At 42.0% G+C, this 27,849-nt stretch overlaps 1 protein-coding gene across 1 annotated transcript in view; it reads right to left on the bottom strand.

Moving 5' to 3' along the window:
• LOC146548347 (muscarinic acetylcholine receptor M4-like) overlaps positions 1 to 27,849 on the bottom strand; it is a 71,274-nt gene that overhangs the window by 18,092 nt on the left and 25,333 nt on the right. The window contains exons 2-5 of the mRNA XM_085264478.1: positions 5,734 to 6,332; positions 3,677 to 3,831; positions 3,089 to 3,284; positions 2,900 to 2,989 (exon numbers count right to left, since the gene is read on the bottom strand). Coding sequence (XP_085120604.1) covers positions 2,900 to 2,989; positions 3,089 to 3,284; positions 3,677 to 3,831; positions 5,734 to 6,332 — 1,040 coding nt within the window. The remainder of the gene's footprint in view (positions 1 to 2,899; positions 2,990 to 3,088; positions 3,285 to 3,676; positions 3,832 to 5,733; positions 6,333 to 27,849) is intronic.

Below are 27,849 nucleotides of genomic sequence, written 5' to 3'. Positions count from 1 at the left end.
TACTGAAGTTATCTCAAAAAGATCAATTGGAGAAAACGTCTCTAGATGAATATCAATGGTACTGAAAGTATTGGACATAATGGTCATGTCATGGTCCCCGTGTCTCTCCGGCTGGCTCACGTTGGGCTACGGTGTTGTTTTTGTGTTTCTCCGTCCCTCTCGCTCTCTCCCTCTCTTTCCCTCATTGTCCTCAGTCTGCCTGGACGGAGCTAATTACTGGGCTCCTGCTTTTGGCCTACGCACCTGCGTTGATGGTCCGCACCTGCCACTGATTAGTTCCTGTTTTCCCAGGCCAGCTATTTAAGGTTGTGTCTCAGAGCAGCTCATCGCTGGAACGTTGAACGCCCGGTGTTCATAAAGCCCCAGCTAGTCTACAAGTTGTCTTTGTAATTGCTTGCTTCTGTGTAGGTTCCCTGGACCTGTTCCCTGGACCTGTTCCTGTTTCCTGCCCTGGATCCCCGTGTGGCTGTATGACTAGAGTGTGAGAGCAGAAAGGCGTGAGTGGCAGAAGAGGAGTGAGTGCAGACTGAGGAGAGTGTCACGGAGGACAGAGTGGACGAGCTATCACTGAAGATTCGTGTGTTTGGATTTCCTTCCCCCCCTGGAACCCTGGACCCCCGCCTGTCACTTGTAAAATTATTATTCAAGAGACAGGCAAATTTATTATAATGTTGCAAGATTATAATAAATTTGTGAAGTAATTCATGAAGTCATTACTTCCTGTCATCAAGGTTAAAGTTCTTCTTCCATACGAGACTCACTCATCCATGTCTTTATAGGCCTTGCTTTGTGTTTTGGTGTGCAGTCATGTTGGAACAGGATGGGGTCATTACTAAACTGCTCCCACAAAATTGGTTAACAATTCCTTTCACTAGAACTAAGAGGCCGAGTCCAAGTACTTAGAAACGGTGCTTGCTGTCAGACAAGTTCTCCGGTCAACTGCCAAACCCAGACTCGTCCACTGGACAGAGAAGCATGATTCATCACTCCAGAGAACACGTCTCCACTGCTCTAGAGTCCAGTGGTGGCGTACTTTACACAGCTGCACTCAATGCTTTGCAGTGTGCCTGGTGACGTAAGGCTTAGATGCAACTGCTTGGTCATGAAAACCCATCCACGAAGCTCTGCGCACCAGGGGTCGACAACTTTCTGTTGATGAGTGCCATGTAAAATTTCCTCAGAAGTCAATGTGCCATATCAACCACTGCATTAACAATAAATGTGATAATGCTGAACAGTTTCACACTATAATGAACAACTTAACAGCAAAGGAACTGTACAACAGAAAATGCAAATGCTATTTAAGGTCTCATCACAACAATGTTAAGAAAAAATAAACTGGGGCAATGTGACCTGTTTGTTAATACAGAGACACATGTTAATGTGATCCTGGTCTCCCACTCAGAGACACAGGTCTCCCGCTCAGAGACACAGGTCTCCCGCTCAGAGACACAGGTCTCCCGCTCAGAGACACAGGTCTTCCAGTGTCCAGCATTCAGAGGCTGCCTGAGGACTCATGTGAGAGAAAACCTGCTCACACAGACATGTAGAGCCAAATACTGTCAATAAGGCCTCTGCAATGTTCTGAAGACAGTTAAACCTGTCAGGTAGTGATGTCCAGCAGGTGCAGCTCCATGAACACGCACAGCTGTGGATTCCAGCTGTGTTGGTAGTTCATTCGGATGTATCCGTGTATCTCCGTGGTGCTGATGCTGCGCTGAGCCGACAGCTCCTGAAGCTTTTGAAGAGTCGGGATGTGGAAATTTCAACATCGCTTGAAAAAACTGCCAGCCAGCAACGTCCCTCTCACTGGTAGGCTAAGTGATTTTTAGCCAGTTACAAGTTGAATCTGGTAGTTGGGGTTGTTGGCTAAGAGACCGTCATTATGCGAGCTAATTTGCGATGTGCACTGGTGGCTTGGCCTTAGATACTTGCTTTTTAATGCACCCTCTCAAATTAATTCACTGCGTGTTGTGCCATCAGTTAACCCTTCACGTGCCAGTTGTGTCATGAGTGCCCAGGGTTGCCGACCCCTACTCTACGCACTGTTCTTGAGATAATCTGAATCTGACTCTGCAGAAAACTGCCAACCTCTATGCACTATGCACCTGAGCATCCGCTCTCTGATTTTACATGGCCTACAACTTCTTCCCAACTTGCTGTTCTTCTCAGTGCCTTCAACTTTGTTATAATGGGGGTGGCTGTAGCTCAGGTAGTAGAGCAAGTCACCTACTAACTGGAAGGTGTCAGGATTTGTGTGCGGATGCGAAGAAGTGACCCAAACGCAGGACTCGTGGATAGTGATGAACAGAAGATGGTTTATTATAAAGAGTGGATGAACAGAAGATGAACGAACACTGACTGGCTGGATAACTGAGAGCACACACGGGAACGATGACATCAATGACACGAGGTGAACAGAAGGAAACTGAAGACTTAAATACTCTGAGTGATGACGATGACGATTGGAGACCGGTGAGTACACAGCTGAAAAAAGCGCTTGTGCGAATGGGTGTGAATGGGTGAATGAGGCGCTTTGAGTGCTCAGAGTAGAAAAGCGCTTTATAAGAACCAGTCCCTTTACCATAATACCACTAAAAGTCAACTGTGGAATATTTAGTAGTGAGGAAATTTCATGACCAAGCACAGGTGGCATCCCATAATGGTACCATGCTGGAATTCACCGAGCTCCTGAGGGCAACACTTTCTTTCACAAACGTTTATAAAAGCAGTTTGAGAGTAGGCTCTGATTGGAACAGCTGAATTCAATGATTTGGATAAGTCAGTGAATACTGTTGGCAATGTTAGCTATGTGCAAAGCTGTTCAGTCTTTTCACTTAAATTCTCTATGGAAATACGTATTTAAATAAAAGCAGTTGTATACATTTTAGACACAGACCTCAGATGTTATTTGGTTGTTGGAATTGTCCTTTGGTTCTCTGGGGGGAATAAAAGCTGTGGAGGAATCATTGGAGCTCTCTTTTTCTTCCTAGATAGATCAGACAGATAAACATAGTAGCCATGAAGTTTTCAACTGCTCACATGTTGTAGCCATAAGCACTCACTTCAAAGAATTAGTAGATGGTACCTGTGTGAGTCTTGGCTGTGCCAGAGGCTGAGGCTCAGCAGCTTTTGATTCATCCACTTTTCCATTCTTCACAGCATCCAGTGCAGTGGTGGTGGAGTCCAAACTGAGTTTTGGAGTTGAGTGGGGACTGGCATGAGGACTGGTCTCATTGTTGTTGTTCTGCTTCAACAGGTGACTATTCATTAGGCAGGGAGTTCTAGGAAAATGACACGTACAGTAACTGTTGTATTAAACAGAAATTTAAGAATGAATTGGTTCAAAATCTATATAAATGTGATAAACGTGTCTGGCTGGATACATAGATAAGTTTGACATAAATGTCTACCACTTTGTCTACATTATAAAATCCAGAATGCTTCATTATAGATTTATTTATTGTTAATACCCTCGGTTTATTTTCCATGTTCTAGATACCATCAAATTTTAGTTAAGAGCAGCTATATATATAAAAAATCCAACGATACTAGCAACCTGCAAAATTTACTTTAAAAAAACTTTCTCCATCTTGTGGCTTGCATTTTTGTTGCTCGTCTTAAAGTAATTTGCAAGATATGCGAATGAAATAATTGGATTCCTTTGATGTCTTACTTCATTCCCTTCTTTTCTTTCTTCTCCGGTTTGTGTTTGGAGACCCTGCTCCTTGAGGCCAGGGAGATATGGATGTATAACACTGTCATGATGATGACAGGGAGATAAAATGCTGCTATTGCTGTTCCAAATGTCACAGCAGGATTAGAAAGGAACTGCAGGAAGGAAAGAAAGGAAAAATGTTACATAAAGCAAGTATGGTCAATATTTTTACTACATTTACAGATACAATATACATCATGTACCAGAACTTTGATTATTGTTGTATTTGTAAACTCACAGAATTAGTTATAGCATTTCTCCATTAAAGTTAATCACAGGTAAACATTTAAGAGCTGAGGGAAAAACCACGTTACTGTAACAATAAGAATCCTAGCTGAGGTTGACTGGGGTAGACTGAAAACAGATAACACTGTTTATAAACTCCAGACCAACATCATTATACGTTATGGAAGCTACCTCTGCCAGCTGGGGGTATTTTTACTCCCTCTTGACTACTTCCAGGTATCTGAGCTTTTATTACTGATTCCCGATTACTGAAAGGGAACTTCATGAGCAGGCCTTTTGTGGTTTGCATTATTAATGACAAATAGATGAAAATCTGTGAGGCCTCACATTTTAAACTAACAATTAGTAAGGATTTTATTCAGAATAATGAAAGACCATTCAATAATAACCTTTACAAAACCTTGCAGTCATTCATTACACATGAAGTTACTGATGGTTACAGCTTCCAAAGACAAGTAGGAATCTGACTTTAAGGAACTGAATTTATCTTTCCAGGATCTTACTGGTTTCTCTAATTGCTGTAGTCAAAGGAGCTTGCAAAGAAAAGCGTCTGGACTTCTTTAAGTTGCTTGAAGACGTTTCACCTCTCATCCGAGACGCTTCTTCAGTTCTAAGGTCAAATGGTGGAGAGTCCCAGATATAAACCTAGTGGGAGTTTCCCCCCACAGAGGGACAAAAGGACCCCTGATGATCCTCTAATCGCCTGAGCCAAGGTGGGAAACTGGGTGTGGGTCCCAATCAGCCAGAGTTTCGGGTGAGCTCATTGTGAAACCTGGCCCCACCTTATCATGTGATGTCCTGAGGTCAGATGGCCCAGGATGTGAGTGGGCGTTAAGGCGTCTGGGAAGGATCTCAAAACTGGATTATAGATGGCAGAGACACCAACTCTCTGCTTTTCTTTGCAAGCTCCTTTGACTACAATGACCTGGATGACTGAGAACCTTCACAGACATTCTGAACAAATGCAAATTCCAAGATACATTCAAACAACATGTATACAACACTGGTCAAAAGGTTTAGAACCCCCCAGTGTTTCCAGTTATTTATTGCATTTCGAGTCACTCGAGTCCAGTGAATAGCTTGAAATGGTATAAAGATAACTGAAGTGCAAGAGGTTTTAAAAAAAAGGTAAGGTTACACAGAATTAGACAAAAAGGCCTTTTTAGGGAACTCAAAATGTATTTAAAGCTGTTCTGCAGCAATGGAGGTTGATCGAGTCTTGAAAGCTGGTGCTACTAATTCCAACTTTTCTGGATTGAGCAGCAGGATTTTTGTATTGTTTAGACATTTTTTTAAACAATACGATCAGGCTTTCAAACCAAAGAACTCATTACCAGCTGTTATACTATACAGATCTGTATTTTAGTGGGTTGTTAGCCACTTTCAGTTTGTTCAGTGAGATAATGTTATTGTTCTAGTTTATCAGTTTGCATCTTAACCTTTTTATTACCAAAAACTAGAAAAGCTATCAAGACTGCCGAAATCACTGACATCTCTGGCAGTCACAGCTGAATCAAGAGTAGGCTAACAGCACACAGTGGACAGCAGGACACTTCTACTAATAACAAAATTAAGTTAATTATAATGATTCAATGGAGCCTTTCTGTTCGAGTAAACTTAAACTTACTCGAACAGAAAGAGTGAAAAACAAAGTCGATTTCTCAGTAACTTTGTAGACTCTGTGTTTGTTTACATTGCACTTCCTCATTCCCTGCTGTATCTGATCAATAGGATTTTATACACAACACTGTACATAGATTTTGTTGTACCTGAATATAACACTCTCCAGGTGGAACCGTTCTCTGTCCAACGATGAACTGCCAGAACAAGATGGCAGGAGCCCATAAGATGAATGACAGGATCCAAGCCGCTGCAATCATTAATCCTGCCATCTTAGTTGTCCTTCTTGTGGGATACGTAAGGGGTTTGGTCACACAGAAATATCGATCGAAGCTGATAATTAACAGATTCATCACAGAGGCGTTTGACACAACATAATCTAAAGCTAGCCACAAGTCACAGACCACCGGCCCAAGTGGCCAGTAGCCAACAATAATGTAGACTGTATACAAATTCATACTGAAAACACCGATGATCAAGTCAGCGCATGCTAATGAAAACAGGAAATAGTTATTGACAGTTTGTAGGTGACGGTTCACTTTGATGGAGAGCATGACTAAAATATTTCCTGTAACAGTCACAAAGCTCAACGATCCTGTAACCATAGCAATAAAAAACATCTCCAAAGCTTTGTATGGACTTCCTGTTCCCACTCCACTCTCAACAGCAGAACAAGATGTTGAATCATTGGTGGATATGTTGCAGGATGTGTTGGAGAACAGGTCAGTCGTTTGGTTGAGCAATGAGCCTAAAAGAAGAGAAAAACAAGAGGATCGATTGAGAGAAATACGCACTGTGCTGCTGTAAGGTAACAACAACAAAAGTTGATTTTTTTAAATGTGGGAGACGGATTTAAACACCCACAGCAGCAGCTGGGTTTGTGACAGATCAAAATAGAGAAAGAAGGCTTTGCTTTCTAAACAGGGACAGTAAGAACATTTAGATGCAAAGAGGAAAAAGTAACAAGGTGATGACATCAGGGTAGACAGCTACATATAAAAACATTTACAGCTGTTTGAATTTAAAGAACTTAGTTGTAAACTTATTAGCTTCTCAATCTCATTATCCAGTATGTTCTGTCACACACACACACACACACACACACACACACACACACACACACACACACACACACATCTGTATCTTGTGTATTTTTTTAATGTTGACGACCCTTTGTGTTTTTGTTCTTATTGCATCGCTTTTATTTTTGCAGCCTTTGTTTTTTCTTTCCCCTGCTGGTCACCGTTGTCATTGCTGTGTTTCACATGTTTTGAGTAATTACTTGGACCGTTTCTCCCATTCTTCTTTACAAGCTCCATCAGGTTGGATGGGGAGTGTTGGTGAACAACCCTTTTCTAATCTCTCCAGAGATAATACATTGAGTTCACATCTGTGCTCTGGCTGGGCCACTGAATGTCCTTTGTTATCTTGGCTGTGTGATTAGGGTCGTTGTCCTGTTGGAACATGAACCTTCTCCCCAGTTCATGGTCCAGAATGCTCTTGAGTAGGTTATTATCAAGGATGTCTCTGTTCATCTTTCCCTCAACCCTGGCTAGTCATTCGCCACGTCATTGTAGGGATGGGCACCACTGTCAATAAGCACACCAGCCCACCCAACCAGCTTCATTGTCAAATATGCCTAACATCTCATCTCGCTCATGTCTGCACTTCCTCTGTGTCCTAAGCAAGAATAACCTGGACCAGAGGCTGCTGTCCTTCTATCGCTCCTCAGTGGAGAGCATGCTCTCCTACTGCCAGGGTGCTTGGTACGCATGGGTGACTACTGAGACAGGAAAGCTCCACAGAGGGTAATTAACACTGCCCAAAAAATCATTGTCTGCCCTCGGGTCAATCAGACTCACAAACAGCTTCTTTCCCTGGGCCATTCAGATTGTTAACAAACACTAACCTGCCACACACACCCCCCCCCCCCCCCCCCCCCCGCCTCCCCAATCTGACCCATGATCTGAGTAACCGCCGTTACTCGGGCCACACACACTGACTCTATTCGGACCAAGTCTTTTTTTCTTTGCACTACTTTCACACACTTTGCAACCTGTTCTCTAATGTGTGTCCGTTCATCATGTGCCTTTCTTTTATTTTCGTATACATTCCTCTTGTTTTGTATATATTTCTCTTGGCTGTTATTTATTCCTGTCTACTATTTATATTTTATTCCAGCACAGTTGGTGTGGAGCAACCTCAATGTCATTGAACATGTACAATGACAATAAAGGGCTATTCTATTCTATTCTATTTTGCTAAGTGGCATTTTATACCTGAAATTAGTTAAAGGTTTTCAGAATGACTTTTTTGTCTACTCTTTAGACATTAAACATTGTGTCCCACAGAAAGAAAGCAACACTGAAAGTTCTGCCCAGCTTTGTCCAGGAAGATAAAACACACAGTTATTCATGAAGGGTTTGATCCATCCAGCCACAATTCTTTAAAAGAAAAATCATTTATATGGGTTTGGGTTGCAGGGACAGCAGCAGTCTTAGGAACTTATCTGGGTGAACATCGAGATGTTCCCAAGCCCCCCCAGAGATATCATCTCTTCCCTAGTCTGCCCCTGGACCTCCTTCCATTTGGACACCTAGGAGGTGCATTATCCAGAGGTATCCGAGTCAGATCATGGAACCACCTCAACCGCCTCCTTTCAATGTGGAGGAACAGCAGTTCTACTCCAAGTCCTTCTCGAATGACCGAACTCCTCAACCTATCTCTAAGAAAGTGCCCAGCCACTCATATCATGCCTGCGACCCGATTCTACCCAGAGCTCATGAAGTAAGGGTAGGAATGTAGACTGACCAGTAAATCGACAGCTTCACTTTTATGCTCAGCTCTCTCTTCTGCAAGTTCCCACCTCATGAAGCCAACAGAACCACATCATCTGTAAAAAGCAAAGATGAAATCCTGGGAGACCCTCCACCACTTGGCTACCACAACAGATTGGCACAGCATATGCATCAGTGCAAGTGCCACCCCAATCCACCTGTCAATCTGTGTCTCCCTTGTGAACAAGACTCTTGAACACCTCCACTTAGGGCAGTACTTATACCTGACCCGGAGTGGGCACGCCACCCTTTACCGGCTGAGAGCCACCATTTTGCTACACCCAGCAATTCTGTCCTTAAAAATTATGAACTAAATTGGTGACAAAGGGCGGCCATAGTGGGTTCAAAACCACCGGAAACGATGGGTGCTGACTTAATGCCGACAATACCAACCAAGTTTCTGCTACCGTTGTGCAGGAACTGAATGGCCCGTATCAAAATACTTGACAACCTATACTCCCGAAGCACCACCCACAGGAATCCCCCAGGGACCCGGTTCTTCTCCACAAAACTACAAAAAACTGTTTGAGCAACCCCCACCCACCCTGAGCCAATCCCTCAACATGTTTGTACTCACTGCTGATATTGACGTCATATTAAATAATGTTTTGCTTTTTAAAGTAGTTTGAGAACAATTTGAGAGCCACTGCACCAATCCTGATTCTGAATGCACTGATGAGGTGGTCAGCTGTATCAGATGCTGCAGTCAGGTCTAAAAAGAGTACTAACAACAACACTACTACACTGCACTTATTAAAATGTCATTCATACCTCTCAGTAGAGCAGTTTCTGTACAGTGCTTCCCCCCTACAGTCAGAATGAAATTATAAAGTAAGTTGTTGCCTTTCGTGTTAATAGACTTTTTTTGTATATAGCACTTTTCTACTCAAGCATCTCACTTTTACACAAGTACCCAGTTTTCCTTCTGTGCCTAAGTGCTTTCTATCTAACATTCACACTGCGATTGGATGCAACTTAGGTTTCAGTATCTTGCTCAAGGATAATTTGGCATGACCAAGACACGCTGACTACACTGGATTAAGCATTTATGCAAAATTACGAACACTATAATAGTTTTATTTGATTTTGGCGAGAAATCAAGTCAAGCTGATCTAGAAAGTCTTACAAATCAGATAATCTCAGTACGACTTCAAATTTCCCAGTGTGAATCCTATTGGCAAATCTCATATAGGGTATGCGATTTAAGCTGTTTCAGCCTGCATACAGATGCTGCTCCCTCAGTAGGCTGTTTTTGCCAACCAACCTCCTTTCATGCTAATCATGCTGTTTCTGACTTAATTTTTTTCTGCTATCATGGATGCAGACTGTGTTCTGTGAGGGAGTCTGCTATCCTATCCCCGCATTAAGCTTTCCATGTATGCCTGCAGAAAGGGAGGGGGAAGGTCTCTGAGGCAAGCTGACAAAGGGAACACACAGCTCAGACGCTACAGTCAAATAATGTGTGTGGACAGAGCAGATTGTTGTTTGGTGAGTTCATGTTCAATTTGGCATTGTTGTTTAAAAGAAATAATATATTAACATGTGTATTAGTTGTATGTTAGTAATCTAGCTAACAAATTAACAGTACAGAGTGAAGCTAGATGACTAGAAATCTAAGAAGCCAACATGTGTGTGAGTTCTGAGGGACCACTTCAGCTCTGCGCTCCTCACGGGGAGAACATTGACAGCATGATCTCATCACAGACTACATTTCACTTCTGTGTGGACAACACTGTGCCCCTCTTGAAGGTAGAGTGTTTCTCCAATAACAAGCCCTGGATAAGCCCTGAAATTAATGCACTCCACAAGGAAAATAAGAGAGCTTTTAGATCAGGAAATAAGGAGGAGGAACTGAGAAGGAAGAAAACACCTACAGGAAGACGACGGAGGACCAACTGCTGCAGAATAACATCAGTGGGATTTGGAAGAGGCAGGAAATAATTTTAGGTCACAAAGCAGCCAAACGCAGTATGTGAGAACACAGGGCTGTGTCTCTGACGGGCTGGTCTGCTGTACTGGGGCCCTGCAGGAACGGTGCTGGGACCCTCTACACTGCAGACTTCTCCATCAGGCTGCTATCTACAAACGTTTTCCGATGACCCTGTCATAGTTGGCTTCATCACAGGTGAGGACGATCAGAGTACTGATGGTAGATTCAGGACTTTGTGAACTGGTGCCAGCTGAACCATCTCCTGATCATCACGGGGAACCCACCACATTGAGATAGTAGACTCTTAGAAGTACCCGGGTGTTCACCTGAGCAATAAAGTGACTGGAGTCACAACATGGATGCTCGTTACAAGAAGGGTCAGAGCAGACTCTACCTGCTGATGAGACATCTTTTGGAGAGTTGGGATGTGCTCCTAAAGACCTTTTTTGACTCTGTGGTGGCGTCAGCCATCGTTTATGGCATTGTCTGTTGGAACAGCAGATTATCTACAGCTGAGGGGAAGCGGTTGGATAAGCTCATCAAAAAGGCCAGCTTTGCTCTAGGATGCCCCCTCGACCCAGTGCAGGTGGTAGAAGACAGAAGAACTATATTTGAAGAAGAAAAATAATATCTCTCTTGGACAATGTCTCCCATGGGATTCATGAAGCTGCAGCAGACCTGCAGAGCTCCTCCAGTGACAGACTGCTGAACTAGATGCACAAAGAGGCATGATCATATAGCAGCTGTTAGACTTTATAACCATCACTGCTTCCAACACACACAAAAGGTTGTTTACATCCCACATTGTAAATATATGATCCTATTTATTTTGATATTTGTACATATAGTGCCGCAGAGCTGTGCACCTTTCTCCTCTTTTTTACACGTCTGCTCCTAATCTTATTGTACATGTGTATAGTGACAATAAAAGGCATTCTATTCTATTCTATTCTATTCTATCCCTGCTCTTATTTGCAGTTTTTCAATTTTCTTTAAATAGTCTGTCTTTGTTGTTTTTAAGCACAAATATACAACACTTTTTGTACATCTTTTTTTTAAAGTATCCTACTCAGATGCACATTTCTTTGAGTCTGAGCGTGGTATTTTTAATACTGTACAGTATCTTTCTTGCTTTTTTCCCTTATGTTGTAAGTTTGCCCTGTACAGTCTCTTATTTCTTGTTTTTTATTTTAAAATCTTCACTTTTGTGTGAACCTGCATGCTTGATAGGCCTGTCACTTTGCTGCTGGAACATGTGAATTTCACCAAAAAGGATATTTCTATTGTGTTCTATGCACACAAAAGAACAAAATAATCTTGAAATGTGCACAACAGGCTGATGAGAGGTATTACGACGGATTTCATCACTACCATCTCACACACTCATATATACATAAACAGCATTCCTGCAACGAGGCTCCAGACAGAAAGCTGCTGCGACTCTTGAACACAGGCGCACACATATGCATTCCACTAGTAGCAACTATCAGAATTCCTTTTGTATCAATGCTGAAATATTCATCTAAAGGAATTTATATTAAATTATACAAGCACAGCTGTTCACTGGTTTTATTCCTTATGTGCCTACAGCAGCTGCTGTATTTGACAGGAAATCTAAATATATATTCCATAACACTGCGTAACATTGTTTCAGGCTGACTTTTTAAAAATTGTTATGGACAGTCTATGTACAGCTGTACAGAGTACAAGCTTTGATCATTCAAACAAGGACAACACTGTCAAATAATATGGATAACTTTTCTTATTTTAATTGAACATGCAACTTAAAAGTTGCATCTTTCAATGGCAATGACGCCTACAGTGTGGTGACCTTCTGAATCCAAGTACTTCCATGGCTGGTATACCATTTAATGTCTTCTCTATGTTTCATGTAAATGTGCTTTCATGTGGTTCTACATATAACGACTTTTGCAGGCGTCTCACGTAAATGCTATTAGTATACATGAAACAAACAGGGGTAAAAGACAACCAGAATAGTGTCCCAACACCTTCAATTATTGGAGACAGTTTAAATTAATTTTGTGAGCAGGACCACACATCATACGTTCCCCTTCTAGTTCTTTGTCTGTAGATATTCTCTTGCATTTGAAACTGTTTGTTCTCCTATCGACAACTAATCCTAGAAGAATCCTACTTACCCTTTTAATATGCTCACTATTGTCCCTCAGACCATCTGGCGAAGAACTCCATAGCCTATTTTCATCTCTTTCATGCTGTACATGAAACCTAACAAAACCTCTGACCAACATGCCCAGGATGCAGCAGAGCGGCAGAACACCACTCCTGACACATTCTCACTGCCTGAGAACATCTTGTTGCATTGTTTGGCCTTGTTTCTCCTGATGCGACGCCACTGACATGTTATAACTTGTCATAAGACAAGGCTGCATAGTGGTTGGAGAGGCTATACCCTGGTGGAAAAGCAACACCATTCAAAGCACTCTTGAGCAAACTGGCAACCCTCTATCTCTCTCCTCGTTTTCTTCTTTACAAAATACATCAACAGACATTCCCAGCACCGGAAGGCCAATTTCTTTCTCTTCAGTCCCTTCTTTATAGAATTCCTCAACTAATATTCACCCCAGCTCAGGATACTTCACAACCCAAAAACTGCACATCCACTCTCACCTGCTTAGCTCCAGCTGCTCCTCCAAAACCCTAAACTACTGAGCCCACACTATCTCTAGTCAGGGTGCCTGTCGGGATGACTGTTGTTGTGATTTGGTGCTGTATAAATAAAATTGAATTGAATTCATTGACTTTGGATGTTGCTACTTTCAGTTCTGTTCTTTCTGTAGATGTGTCCATCCCCGCCAAATTGATCACACAATCCAACTCGCCCTCAGTAACTACCTATCCCGTTTCAGGCTTCAGTGCCCACGGGGAAACTCATTTGTGTAAATCTCCTCCTCCAAAATTTACTCTGCCTTTTTGCACCAAACAATAGCTGCTCCCTCTTTTTGGACACCTCTGCAGTGCTCTGCCCATAATTCCTCAAGGCTATTCTTTAATTTCTCACTGATTCCAACTGATTCCAAATAGCTTTTCCCAGTAAAAATCTGGCTTTGACAACATCTCCTTGAGGTAACTGTTGTTTGGATTTGGCAGAATATAAATAAAATTTAATTGAAATAAACTGAGAATCTCACCAGCTTGAATGACATCACCTTCCATGATGATCAGCTGTCAAAAGCTGATAGTCTGAGCCCTAATGCTGCACCTTCTGCTGGTTTTAAGTGTTATCAGGGTAAATGGCCTTTATTTATATAGCGCTTTACTAGTTCCTAAGGACCCCAAAGCGCTTTACATATCCAGTCATCCACCCATTCACGCACACATTCACACACTGGTGATGGCAGCTACATTGTAGCCACAGCCACCCTGGGGCGCACTGACAGAGGCGAGGCTGCCGGACACTGGCGCCACCGGGCCCTCTGACCACCACCAGTAGGCAACGGGTGAAGTGTCTTGCCCATGGACACAACGACCGAGACTGTCCAAGCCGGGGCTCGAACCGGCAACCTTCCGATTACAAGGCGAACTCCCAACTCTTGAGCCACAATCGCCCCTAATAGGCGATATACAGAAGCCTTTTCCTCTAATAGGCTTCTGTATATATTTTGTGCTCCATTTTCGCCTCCCAAGACAAAACTGTCTCCCATCACCTTTGTTCATTTACAAAATCTAACCAGCTGCCTCACCTCACAAAGAAGGTCAAACTAACCAGCCAGGCAGCTCCATTTCCATATTCTATTTTAAGATAAACTCGTCCCTATGTCCTTACAAGGCTCCGTCCATTATCCTCATCCTCAAAGATTCCAGCAAACAGATCCTTTGTTCATCACAAAGTCTGGGCACGTCACTGCCAGATTTTTGTTCTTCTCACTCTTTCATCAAGTTTTCTCGCTGCCTGGAAATTCTCATGATCTCTTCTGTGGCCCTTCCTTCTGCACTGATGCCACCCAGATCTCATGAAGGCATCCTGATCAAGGTCATGGGACATATGGGTCATCACAAGCCTATCAGTTATATATTTGCAACAATCTTCAAGACCTTTGTAACGCGCAATCATCACTGCTTCTAAGGAATGCCTTTTTTGATTTGGATTTTGTTTGAGGTTAGCGCTGTGCAGGGTATACCCCAACTCTCATCACATGACAGCTGGAACAGCCTCTACCCTTACCACAGAATTAGATAAGTAAGTGAAATGAATTTTAGATAGAAAGTTGGTGTTAGAAATATGTTCATTTGTGTACAAAGTCACAAAGCCTAGCCTATTTTTATCAGACTTGACTGAATCTTCTGTATATGTAGATTTTTATGTTCCCTTAAAATTTGAAATGAAAATACATAATGTTTTAAAATATTTGTACAAATAAGCTCATTTTAATATGGCTGCTATGGCTGTTGAGTAATGAGAATGTTTTATAGGAGGGTTCAGATTTCAAGCCAATAGCCCATCAAGTGAGGGATTTACCAAGGAGATGCTCTGTCCCCATAGGCCTGAACCCCCTCAGTGAAATCATTGACAAGACTGGCTATGGATACAGAGTATTGAATGGAGCAACCTTTAACCACCAATACAAGGATGACATCAAGGTGCATGCCAGGAGTGAACGTGACATTGGTTCACTGATCCACACCACAAGGATATACAGCAACGGCATCTGAACGTCATTCAGACTGAAGAAGTGTAGTCAGATAGTAACAAAGAGAGGGAGGGTAGTCAGAACTGAGGGCATCACACTACCGGAAGGCAACATTGCAGACATCAAAGACAACTACAAGTACCTGGGCAACAGGCAAATGGAAACCACAAAGAGGCCGCTTGGAAAACTGAAACCACCAAGTACCTGCAGAGGGTAGGCAAGTCCTGAGGAGTCCGCTGACTGGTAAGAACACCTGGACCACACGGTGATCAGACACCTTGATGATAATAAGCTGACTAAAGGAGGAGATAGAAGCCACTGACATCAAGACAAGGACGCTCCTTACCATGCATGGAGGGTTTCACCTCAAGTCCAGCAACCTGAGGCTGTACACTAAGTGAAAGGAAGGAGGACGGGGACTAATGAGTGTCAGAATCACTGTCCAGGATGAGACGATGAACATCCATGAGTACATCAGGAAGATGGCCACAACTAACCACGTGAAGAAAGAACCCCGAGAAAGAAGAGCAAGAGGAGGAGCCATCATGGAAGGACAGGCTCCTGCACAGTATGTACCACCAGTAGACAGGAAGTGGCTGACATACAGAAATCCTACCAGTGGCTGGACAAAGCTGGACCCAAACACAGCACAGAGGCACTAATCATGGCAGCACAGGAACAAGCTCAAGACTCATTGAGGCTGGGGTCTATCACACCAGGCAAGACCCCAGGTGCAGGCTGTGTAAACATGCCCCTGAGACAATCCAGCACATAACAGCAGGGTGCAAGATGCTAGCAGGCAGGGCATACATGGAACGCCATAACCAAGTGGACGGCATAGTGTACAGGAACATCTGTGCCAAATATAGCCTGGAAGTCCCGACGTCAAAATGGGAGGCGCCCCTTGATAATGACCGAGCTAAGATCCTGTGGGACTTCCAGATACAGACGGGTAAACAGGAACATCATCTAAGACAGGGACTCTAATCTCAGGTGTGATTTCTGAGGCTGGTGACTCGGATTAATTTATCCTCAGTAGCAAAGGTGACTCTTGGTCTTCTTTTTCGCCATGTCTCAGTGTCAAATTTGCATCTTTGTGAATGTCTCGTTTCCTGCTTTACTTTGGGGTGGGGTGGCTGTAGCTCAGGAGGTAGAGCAGGTCACCTACTGATTGGAAGGTTGGTGGTTCGATCCCTGTCTGCATGCCAATACCATTGGGCAACCCCAACTAACCCCAAGTTGCTCTCCGATACAGTGTGAGTGTGTATGAATGTTAGATTGGGTGAATGAATTAGTTGTAGTGCTCTGAGTGCTCAGATAGAGTAGAAAAGCTCTATATAAGAACCAGTCCAATTACTTTGACAGTCGTGTTTTCAGTTTTCCTTCTTTCCCGTCTTCTTATGTCAGATTAGTCCCAGTTGTGTTTCCTTCCTGTTTCCCATTTCCTCGTGTTGTTTTTCTTAGTCTGTTGTCATTATATATCCCATGTGCTATTATGTGCTCTGTGTTTCTTGTGTCCCTGGTAACGTCTAGATCCCTGTTTTCTAGTCTCTTATTTCTCAGTTTTCCGGTTTCCAGTCTAGGTTTAGTTTCCTGTTTTGGTTTTGTTTGTTTTCTGCTAATAAAGTTTTTGAGTTTACGTCTCTGTATACGAGTCCTGCATTTGGGTCCTTTATCCTGCCTGCCACAGCACTAAACATGACAATAATAAATAGCATCCCTTGGAAATGTTGCACTGTTTTTCTCTCCTATAAACTTTGTAATAAATTGCTTTACTCTCTCGTCCTCAGCAGTTGTACTGTCATCAGTTTCAAAAGAAACATGAGGCCGCCTTCATAATCCATCCGCCTTTCTGGGGGTCAGCAAACCCAAGCACTGGTGTAGATGTCAACTTCTCAATGAGGGTCTTGAAAGCTTCCTCACATGAGGGAGTCCATTTCTCATTAAAAGGGCGGTTCAGGTTGCTGTTTGATGGTGATTTGTGGTATTTCAGCTTCCTGGCAGGAACATAACCAGCTGTCAAATCATTCAATGGCCTTGCAATTTTAGAATAATCTTTGACAAACCTGCGATAATAACCGGTGAAGCCTAAAAATGACTTCAGTTCTGACAGGTTTGTGGGTCTGGGCCATGTAGTGAGTGCAGAGATTTTATCAGGATCTGTCTCCACTCCCTTTTCTGAGATAATGTGTCCTAAATACCTCACTGACCTTTCGAAAAAGTGACATTTTTCAGGTGAAAATGTGAGACCAAATTCTTTCAGTCTGTTTAGAACTCTCAGGGGCCTTTCTTCGTGTTCCTCCAAAGTATTGGAGAATACTATAAGATCATCAAGAAAGACCAGTACTTCCTTGAGGTTCATGGAGCCCATGCATTTCTCCATAACTCTTTGAAAAGTGCTTGGAGCATTTGTGACTCCTTGGGGCATCCTGTTGAATTCCCAAAACCCAGTGGGTGTGACGAAAGCTGTCTTGTGCTTATTCTCTTCTTCAACCTCGACCTGGTAATATCCAGACTTTAAATCCATAACAGAAAACCATTTGGATCCTGACAGATCTGTAAATGCCTCCTCTATATTGGGCAAGGCATAAGCATCTTTGATTGTCTGGTTGTTCAACTTTCTGTAATCCACACATTGGCGGATCTGCCCATTTTTCTTTTTCACAACTACAATTGGTGAAGCAAATGGGCTCTCGGACTCTGTAATAATGTTGCTGTCGCACAGCTGCTCCAAATGAAGGCGGACAGCTTCATAATCAAAGGGATGAATGGGCCGTGGCCTTTGTTTGAAGAGTGTTGGATCAGAGAGCCGATCCTGTCTTTCCACTCGTTTGACAGGGGTGAGTCACCAAAATCGAACTGAATTTTGTCATTTTGTGGGTGGTGTAACACTGAGCATGTTTCTGCTCTGAACTTCCAGTTCGATTCCTACATTCAGACCTTGCAGGAGAAACTGAGAGTGGGACAGATATCTCTGTCAAAGGTCAGTGAGCTGGCAGAATGATATTGTGAGTTGTCTCATTTTTTTAGGAGAATGGGAACTTTAAAGGATGTGGGCCGTGACTTTGACATTACATAGCTGGAAAATACCTGCCAGAGAAGCATGCATGCAGATTTCTAATGAGAGGGGCATAAGTACAGTGCTCAGGAATGGTCATTTGCTTATTGAAGTCCTCATACAAGATGTTGAGGGCATTTGTACCAGTGAGGACTGGAATCTCTGAATTTGCTCTAATATCTGGGACAATTAGGGCTAGAACAGTTACAACTTTATCCTCCCAGTGAAACTCTGTGGGAAAGTGATGTCAACTTCCCCAAGATAAGGGACAATTTGGCCTGCAGCACCTTAAACCTCTAACAGATCATCTAATGGCAAAAGAAGATGAGAAGGTAAGTGGGTCAACTGAAATGATTTAGAAATTGTGGTAACCTGAGACCCTGAGTCGATGAGGCAACTATGTGGTAGTTCCCCAATCTTAACCTCTGCAAGAGACCTTGATCTGACTAGTCCATTTGGAAGGTGATTCGGAATGGATTCAACATGTTGTCGTTTACTTTGACATCTCTGTTCTGACTTGGGACTCTTTTGAATGTTCTTGGTTCCCGTATATCCCATTACAGGAAACTGCTCCAGTTTAAAGCTTGACCTTGGGGTGGCTGTAGCTCAGGTGGCAGAGCAGGTCAGCCACTAATCAGGAGGTCGGTGGTTCGATCCTAGGCTGCCTCCTGGCTGCATGCCAAATATCATTGGGCAAGATACTAACCCCATGTTTGCCTACTGGTGGTGGTCAGAAGGCCCGGTGGCGCCAGTGTCCGGCAGCCTCGCCTCCGTCAGTACGCCCCAGGGTGGCTGTGGTTACAATGTAGCTGCCATCACCAGTGTGAATGTGTGGATGACTGAATGTAGTGTAAAGCGCTTTGCGGACTAAGTAAAGCGCTATACAAATGCAGGCCATTTGACCTTGCTGCTGGGCTTTCCATTCTTCCTGTCTGGCTTTTTAGTTCTTTGAACTTTTGATCAGCCACAGCCTTGTTTATAGCATTTTTGCAGTTCCTGGCTATGTGACCGTCTTCACCTAAAACAGAACCAAGCCATAGGCTCAGCTCTCACTGGGGTTTGTGGTAGAACTTGGAGTCTCAACCACAGGTGCGGGTGGCTCTTGTGTTTTTTCCATTGCTATAACTTGTCGCTTTCTTTGCTGTTTAGGTGGTTTTGTTGTCAGTTCCAGCTGCAGTTCTGCAACCTGCTTCTTTAGACTCTCAGTTTTAGAGATATAGGCCTGCAATACACTTGCACTTGAGTCAGTGTGATGTGGGAAGTCAGGAACAGAATGCATGTGCACAATAGGTTTTGTCTTACTAGACACAAAATGACGTTGCATCCTGTCCAGTTTAGAAGCCCTTCTGTCTTCCTCAGTCCTCAGCTCTAGCAGAATCTCTGCAAACTCAGGTGTGGTCTTTTTTTTTAGTTCCAGTTGCAGGACCAAGTTATGGCCCCAACAACCCCGTTTGAACTGCTTTAGCAAATGTCGACTTGCATCTGCTTGAATCACACCCTTCCTGCCTACAGCAGTGTTAAGGAGAGCTTGCAGCCTCTGTAGATAATCAGATGCTTTCTCGTCTGGATTTTGATTTGTGTTCAGGAACCTGGCAAATATCTCCTCACCATCCTCCATAAGACCACATGCAGAATCTAGCAGCTTGACATATTCTCGTGGATGTGCTAAATAACCAAGTTGCTTCACAACATCTGATGCTGGGGGAAGAAGACTCTCTAGTATTTTCCTCCGCTGAATGTCAACTGGAGTGCCATCACTGAACATTAGTTCAACATGCAAACACCATGTTTCGAAATCCACTTCTCCTGGGGGTTTTGGCACCCAGCCTGAGAATAAACGTAACCATTTGGATTGGCTATCTGTAGTGACAGAGTAATTTCTGATTACATGTTCCACTACTGTATGCTGTATCTCTGGTGGGTTAGTTACTTCATCTGTCACCACTGGAAGACTGGTTGGAGTAGTCTTTGGTTTAACAAATCTACAAGACTGAGATTTAGCTGAATGGGTGACTGGCTGGGATGTAAGGGGCCGTCTGTGGTCGTACTTCAGCTTTGCTGTCTTTATCAAGGGTGTAGTACTGTGGTCAGAATAACCGTCAACGTCAGTTTCATCACTTGAGTCAGTCAAAACAGGGTCTGACTCTGGAGTATGATGCAGTTCTGACCTTTCAATGCGACTAGCCTGCCAGTTTACATTCTTGTTGGTCACATTTTCAATCACAAGGGGAAATTCTGACTCGTTATCACCCATCGTAATATCTGACTCAAACTCAGCAATAACAGTTTCCCCACACTCTGTTTATGCATTTGGGACCCTCAGATTCCTTGTTACCACCCCATACTTCTCCAAGGAAGCAATAATATCAGTATCAGAATCTAGACTAGTAACTCCAGTAATACTGATGGACCGTTTAACATCCACCCCGTAGTTCTATACCAAATCCATCTTATTTCAATGTTGTCTTAATTGAAAGCTTATCACAATAATCACACAATCCCAAATTTAACTAAAGTGTGCAGAATCCTGTAATTTCAATATTAGCTGTACCTTTTCGTGGCTGGCTCACCACAAAAAGGTACTATGTAACACACGATACTTTACCACTACAGAATGTAGAGAAAGTTAGGATCTTAGGCTTATGTTCTCTAGGAATCGGCTAAGGAGCGAATGACACACAGCTAAAAGAACAGTCAACATTTATTCAAAACAAAACCATAAACAGTCATTCAACAGTTCACAACAGTTCCAGTAGTCCATATTTGTCAGTCCGTGTATTCAGTTTCATAGTCCAGACTTCAGAGTTCAGGATTCTTTTTAGTCTTTTCAGTTCAGGTGTGTGAAGTGTGTGTGTAGGGTGTTAATGTTAGTGGTACTACCCTGGTAGTGTATTGTTTTGAGATCTCATAAGCTTATCTGTCAAGAAGTAACACAATTGTCACTTCTTGGCAGGCTGGAAACCTTCCTGCATCACAGCTGGGGATCCTGAATCCTGGTTCGCAGCAGGTGAATTTACTGGCCTCGCTCTCACAATTTTAGACTCCAACAAAAAAACAACCGGAAATGAACAGAAACCACAAAAACAGAGGTACATCGGCATCAACAAAAAGTGTCCGCGTTTCCCAACAAGCGGAAAAGTAAAATCCAATTTCGTGTCTTCACTCATAACCTTTTTTAAACAAGGATTAAAGAAAAACTCTCGGTGAGTAGCTCCGACCAGCATACGTAGCCTTAGTGTTGTTCTCCTTCTCTACATCAACTCAAGTTCACAAGCACTAAACAATCTCATAGTGCCACCTACTGACATTCTTTGGGAACAGCAGTTCATTTTCATGAGGCAAATTTTAGGTGGGTTGCAAACACAAACTGTTAAAATCCTTGAAGTGCAGGCTGATGAGTAGAGGCAGCGATCAGTGGTTTAAATAATTTAAAATCCTTACTCTTATCCATCCTTCTTGAAAAAAAAATCAGAAAACAGTTTTATTAACGGCAGTTTAATGTCCACCTGGTCCTCACTCAGTTTTTAATGCAAATGTGCTATCGTTTTTTTCATCAGATTTTGGGCTTAGTTCAGATAAAATAATTACTGTAGCTGATAAATCCCACAACCGCTTCCGTCAACATGTTGATGTCATCAGAGCTGCGCCGAAACATGTCCCAGTCTGTGTCATCCAGTGTATCTTGCAGCGCGGCCACTGAGTGGTCCATCCAGCGTGCGACTTCCCTCCTGATTGGTGCTTGCTGCTTTAACCTTACTTTGTAAGCAGGCATAATCCACCCAACCAGAAGCTGTGGGTGGATAGAAACATCCACGACACTCTGAGATCGCACACCGCCGCCTACAATGAAGGGCTCCGGTAATATGGACCAATACAAGGCTGCATCTTACAACGTGCGCAGCGCGGTCAGAAAGGCAAAGTGGAGCTACGGGGAAAACTGGAGTCACAGCTACAACAATGCGACTCTAGGAGCCTGTGGAAGGGACTGTGGACAATAATGGACTACAAACCAGCTTCTTCAGTGATGAATGCAGACGCTTCACTGGCTGTTGAGCTTAACATGTTTTATGCTAGCTTAGACGCTGCAGCAATTAAAACAAGAAATGGCTCAGCGAAGACAACACCTTCATCCTCACAGAGCATGCCATGAGGAAAGCTTTCAGGAGGGTGAACACGAGGAAGGCACCAGGACCAGATGCAATCCTTGGTCGGGTCCTGAGAGCCTGTGCTGACCAGCTAGCACCGGTGTTCATGGAGATCTTCAACCTCTCCCTGGCCCAAGCTGTGGTTCCCACGTGCTTCAAAGAGTTCAACAACAGCCCGCTTGCCACAATGATTACCGCCCAGTAGCACTGACTTCAATTGTGATGAAGTGATTTGAAAGACTGTGAAGAGATCACATCATTTCTTCACTTCCTGCCACCATCGACTCACTTCAGTTTGGACTAATCGATCCACAGACGACGCCATAGCTCACCTGCTCCACACATCCCTGAGTCACCTGGACACTGGCAGAGGGAATTGTGTTAGGATGCTGTTCGTGGACTACAGTTCAGCATTCAACACAATAATTCCCTCTAAGCTTTTCACCAAGTTGAAGGATCTAGGACTCAGCTCATCACTGTGTCAGTGGATCCTCAACTTCCTCACAGACAGACTCCAATCAGTGAGGGTGAGGAAGTCTCCCCCTCCATCTCACTCAGCACTGGAGTGCCCCAGGGCTGTGTTTTAAGCCCCCTGCTGTACTCACTGTACACTAGAGCAGGGCGATATGACCAAAAATATTCATCACGATATACATTTGAAAATTTGCGATAACGATATAACTGACGATATAATTGACACGAGACAAAATACTTTACAACTCCACAACTTTATTAGTGCAAAAAAAAAACCCCATCAATGTATTTTCACTTAAACAAGCAGCTGTTTTTTATGTGCATTAAAGTTATATACAAAGTTATATAAAAATTTAACAGTGCAAATGCAAACTCCTCGCTGACAGTTTAACCACAAGGCGTTTCCAGTGGAAACTGGCCGACATATCCTCAGCATAACCATGTATAATATCCACTAAACTTAAAAAGAGGTTATACACACACAACACGGTAACATTATGTTGAAGCACAGTACGTATTATTGCATGAGGCTCCTGACTACGATAGCTGTAATGCTCCGACAATCCATCAAGCGGTGCGGCTTCGTAGCTTAGCAAAGTCGTACTGAAACATTTGACAGATTTTCGAGCGCCGTGTACATAAAATCGTTTCGAGGTCAGTAAACACAACCAGAGTTCATACATAAGGCACACGGGATTATAAGGGGCTCTGTCGACTTTCAGAGAAATCAAAGGATTGATTTTAAGTGCGCCGTATTTTCCAAACAACACGGTAATAACGACGGCCCGCTAGCATGCTCTGCCAAAAATAGTGCTTTGTTGTGTATCTAACGGACGAAAGCTAAACCAGTTCCACACCACTGAAGTTGCAGCATTTTTACAAACCAGTTCTGGTTCATCTGTTTCATTCAACGATCCACTTTCGCCTTTCTCATTCTCCGTCACCGCCATGCTTTTTCTGCCATGTGCATATGAAAACAAAGACACTGTGCGCGCGTTTTACCCATATTCTATTTTACCCATAACGTTGCCCAACATTATAGCGGTGTTACCATGAACGGTTTGATATGGCCCAGCCCTACTGGCAGTGTTGCCAACTCCTCAGTAAGGAAAATCGCTATTGGATGTCCCAAAAGTCGCTAAATGACGTCATTGCCTGATTTGCATAATTGATCATGCTAATCTAATTGTAACCTACGTTGTTGGAGAGAGAAATAACATCGTGGAAGAGACATAAAGTGAGTAAAAAAATGTCCTAAATGCATTTAGAGTTTATTTAGAACTACAAATTAAATTTATTTTAGCAATTATTGTTTTTTTAATGTCACAATTCCAACCCTGCTCCTTTACCCAGGCTCGGACCGGCAAAAGTGACCCGAAATAGGCACTCTGGTGGAGTTACTTTGTGTGTGTGTGTGTGTTTATAAGTAGTTTTAAACCTTGTGATCCACAAAACAGCATAAGAGTAAAAGAGTAAAAGAAGAACTGACTGCGTTGCAGCACCCGCTGCTTGTTGAGAGTAAAAGCGATACGCGCTTTCACGTCTTTTTCAGGGTCTGAAAACTCGCTAAATATAGCGACAAAGTCGCTAAGTTGGCAACACTGCCTACTGGACACTTATGACTGTGTAGCCACATCGGACACCGCCTCCATTGTCAAGTTTGCTGACGACACTGGGAAGGGCTTGCGCTCCCTTAAGGCCAAAACAGAGCAAATGAGGAGGAGCTTCTTCCCCCAGGCTATTGGGGCCCTGAACCAGGTGTAGGACTGGACTCTTTCACACACATCACATCACCACACGCACTCTGGTTTTTCTTTTTGCACACTTCTTATGATTTCTAATTTCTTTTTATTAATAATTTCTTACGTAAACTGTTATTTGAACATTTTTTACTGTAAATTTCTAAGTTAAAATCTGTAAATTTTTGTAGTAATCTGTAAATCTTTAAATCCTACCGTCAATTCTTACTGTCATTTAATGGTCGGGCATTGCACAGCAATCAGCATTTCACCTCATGTCACACTCTGTATGGTTGTGTGTGTGACAAATAAAATTTGAATTTGAATGTGATTTTGAAAAAGAGGTTTTTGATCTCAACGGGACATTCCTGGTTAAATAAAGGTTAAATAAATAAATAAAAAATTTAACATTCATCTAGAATAACGACTGAAATGCTGAAAACAATTAGACTCAACTGGCTTTTGTTAAAATGGAAAGGAGGCGACTCCTTGGATTAATCATACGCTAGGTCTTGTTTTGACATGTGGCATAAGACACTGAGCATTTAACAGTATTTCACAAAAACCTTCTTTTGTCTAATCATTTCTTAATAACATTTAGACTACACAGAACTGGATAATTGATGTCATTACAGTAGATGTCTTTCTGAAAGGGCGCTAAGTTTAAGGAAATAATTCATCTACTGTTGTCATGTGCCAAAACAATGCCGAGCAGCCACTTAAACTTTACGCACACAGAGGTGTACTATCTTGTTAATAATGTTGCATAGTCACTACAAACAAAGCTGGACGCTGTGGCTGTACTGTGGCAAATCACAGATGGTTGACTCCCTGGTATAATTCAAACACATGTGCCTTTAAAGCAGATATAGTCTCCAAAGTGCTAATTAAACAAACATGTAGGACAGCCTTTTTTCACATGTGTAATATTGGTAAAGTGACACTGAACGAATGCATTTATTACACCTTGGAGTACTCTAATTCATTGTTATCAGGATGCTCTCACATTTCCTTTAAAAGCCTTCAGTTGATCCAAATGCTGCAGCGAGAGTACTGACAGGGACAATAAAGAAAGATTTGTGTGTCATCATTAATAACTGCTAAACTCGGCCCCTCTCCCAGAGTGTGTTTTTGCTTTTAAAAGACATTTCAAAAAACAAAAAAATCGTTATACATGCTATATTTCTCAACAGTAGTTCCATCCAAATATGACCTAGTGTGTGGAGGCTGGGGGAAACACATGTAAAACCACCTATCTGCTACAGAGGTGTCATAGTGTCTGGGTCTTTGACTCGTGGTTTTGAGTTTTTGTTATGGACTCATGAGCCTTTCTTCTTGATATATGAAGTTATTTAAGTTATAGTTTCATATTGTTTAGTCTTGAGCTTAGTATTTCATAGTGCCTCTGAGTTATGTTATCTGCATTTCTAGTTTATGGTTTCTTGTGTGATTATGTTAGTTCTTTTTCATTGTGTTTTGTCATCAGCATCAGGTCCTTGCTTTGTTCTGTCAAGTTCATCCTGACCTGTTACGTCCCATTTTACTGTGATGGTCCCCCATCCCATCATCTGTGTTCCCTTGTGTTTCCAATCTCCAAACTTAACTCAATTATTGTCTCACACCAAAGAGCTGATTCTGTTCTAACACTTTATCATTGATCGATGGCACTGATTAATAGCCATTGATCAGTGCCATTCACAGAGTTGGGGAATGACTGCAATCACAATGTTGTGAAAATGCTACATGCAGATGAACCGAAACATTTTGTGGTTTACTTACCTGGATGATTGATCATGCATCAAGACAATTACTGTCTCAAATTTCCCTGCTTTTTGCTACTTTCTCCCACTTGCTGTATGTCTCATGTGTTTCTTGGGAGTTTTTGTGCATTCCTAGTTTTTGCCTGGTCAGAGTTATTTTGTATTATGTATTTTCTTTACTTCACTGTAACAATAGAGCTACTTTTTAGTTTATCCTTTGTTCCTGAGTCCTGCATTTGGGTCTTACTCTGCCTCCACTACTGTCCCTGAGAAGAAGAAAGCTTTAAGAAATCTAAATGGATCAGATTATTATGGACAAACCAATGAATTATTCATTTAATTTAATGCCTTAAAAATAACAATTTAATTGAGCTTCGCACTGAACTAATATTGTATAAATCAGCAATTTAAAAATAAAATAAGTTCACATTGAATTTAATTCTGTCTAGTGAATCTTTATTTGTTTAGTCATAAAAACTCATTTTGTTGTTTTGACATCAATCAAACATAAAACTAAAGTTCTTATCTTAACTTCTGTTTGTTTCCCAGAATCTGTTGTTGGACTGACTCCAGACTCCAGTACAAGAACCAACAAGGATTTCTGCAATCACATTCAACTCTCCATCACTTGACTGAAAGCATTCTACTGATGTAGTAAAACTCAAGTACAGAACTAAAGTACATTTACTTGAGTGATGTCATTATGTCAGATTTTGAGGTACGTGTATAATAATTTCCTGCTTTTTTAAAAATAGGCCACTACATAACGTACTAAACTAAACATAAATATAACCCACTAAACACTGGATGTTGGACAGATGCTCAGATTATGTCTATATTGGCTCCTTTGGTCCATGACCAATTCTGGACATCGATGTCCACACTAGGTCCACAATTTGAATGTCCAACATTGACCAAACTTGGACATCCATGTGATGTGCAACATTTGAACATTGAACTGGGTAATTTTGTGGATGTCATGTGGACGTCTATGACAGGTGTAGGAAATTTACATGAATTATAAATGTAATATTGTTTTATTTAAAAATATCAAACATTTTTATTTATTAAAATTTGTTGTATGTATGTATTTAGTAAGTTTAAAAGACCATTTGCATGATATATATAGTTTATTTTTACAATTATCCTGTTTAATTGTGAAGAGCTCATGATAAAAAAAAAAGAAAAAAAAACTGGAGATTTAATATATCACTACTTAAAGATGAAGACTTTATTAAATATTTTAAAAAAGAGTGGACTTCATATTTGGACTATAATGACACTCCCGAAACATCAGCTTCTGTTCTATGGGAAGCAGGGAAAGCTGTGATGAGAGGTAAAATAATTTCTTTCTCATCACATAAAAAGAAAAAAGAAAACAAAAATATTCAGGAATTAGAAAAAAACATCAAATCACTAGAAGAAGCCTACGCGTCCCACCAAGATCAGGAAACATTGAACAAAATACGCAAAACAAAACTAGAATTAAATGAGATAATTGATAAAAAAACAAAATTCTTAGTACAAAGACTACGCCTACAAAATTATGAACATGGTAATAAATCCGGTCAATTTCTAGCAAACCAGCTAAAAATAAATAAAGAAAAAACAACTATATGTGCTGTTCAAGATTCATCTGGGAACACATTATA

Source organism: Mchenga conophoros, linkage group LG23, assembly GCF_057382185.1.
Source record: "Mchenga conophoros isolate Kocher_MC1m ecotype Shallow Benthic linkage group LG23, M_conophoros_male_GT1.1, whole genome shotgun sequence".
NCBI classification, from domain to species: domain Eukaryota; kingdom Metazoa; phylum Chordata; class Actinopteri; order Cichliformes; family Cichlidae; genus Mchenga; species Mchenga conophoros.
Note: the sequence above shows the minus strand (reverse complement) of the source record. Positions and strands in the feature narration are given on the sequence as shown.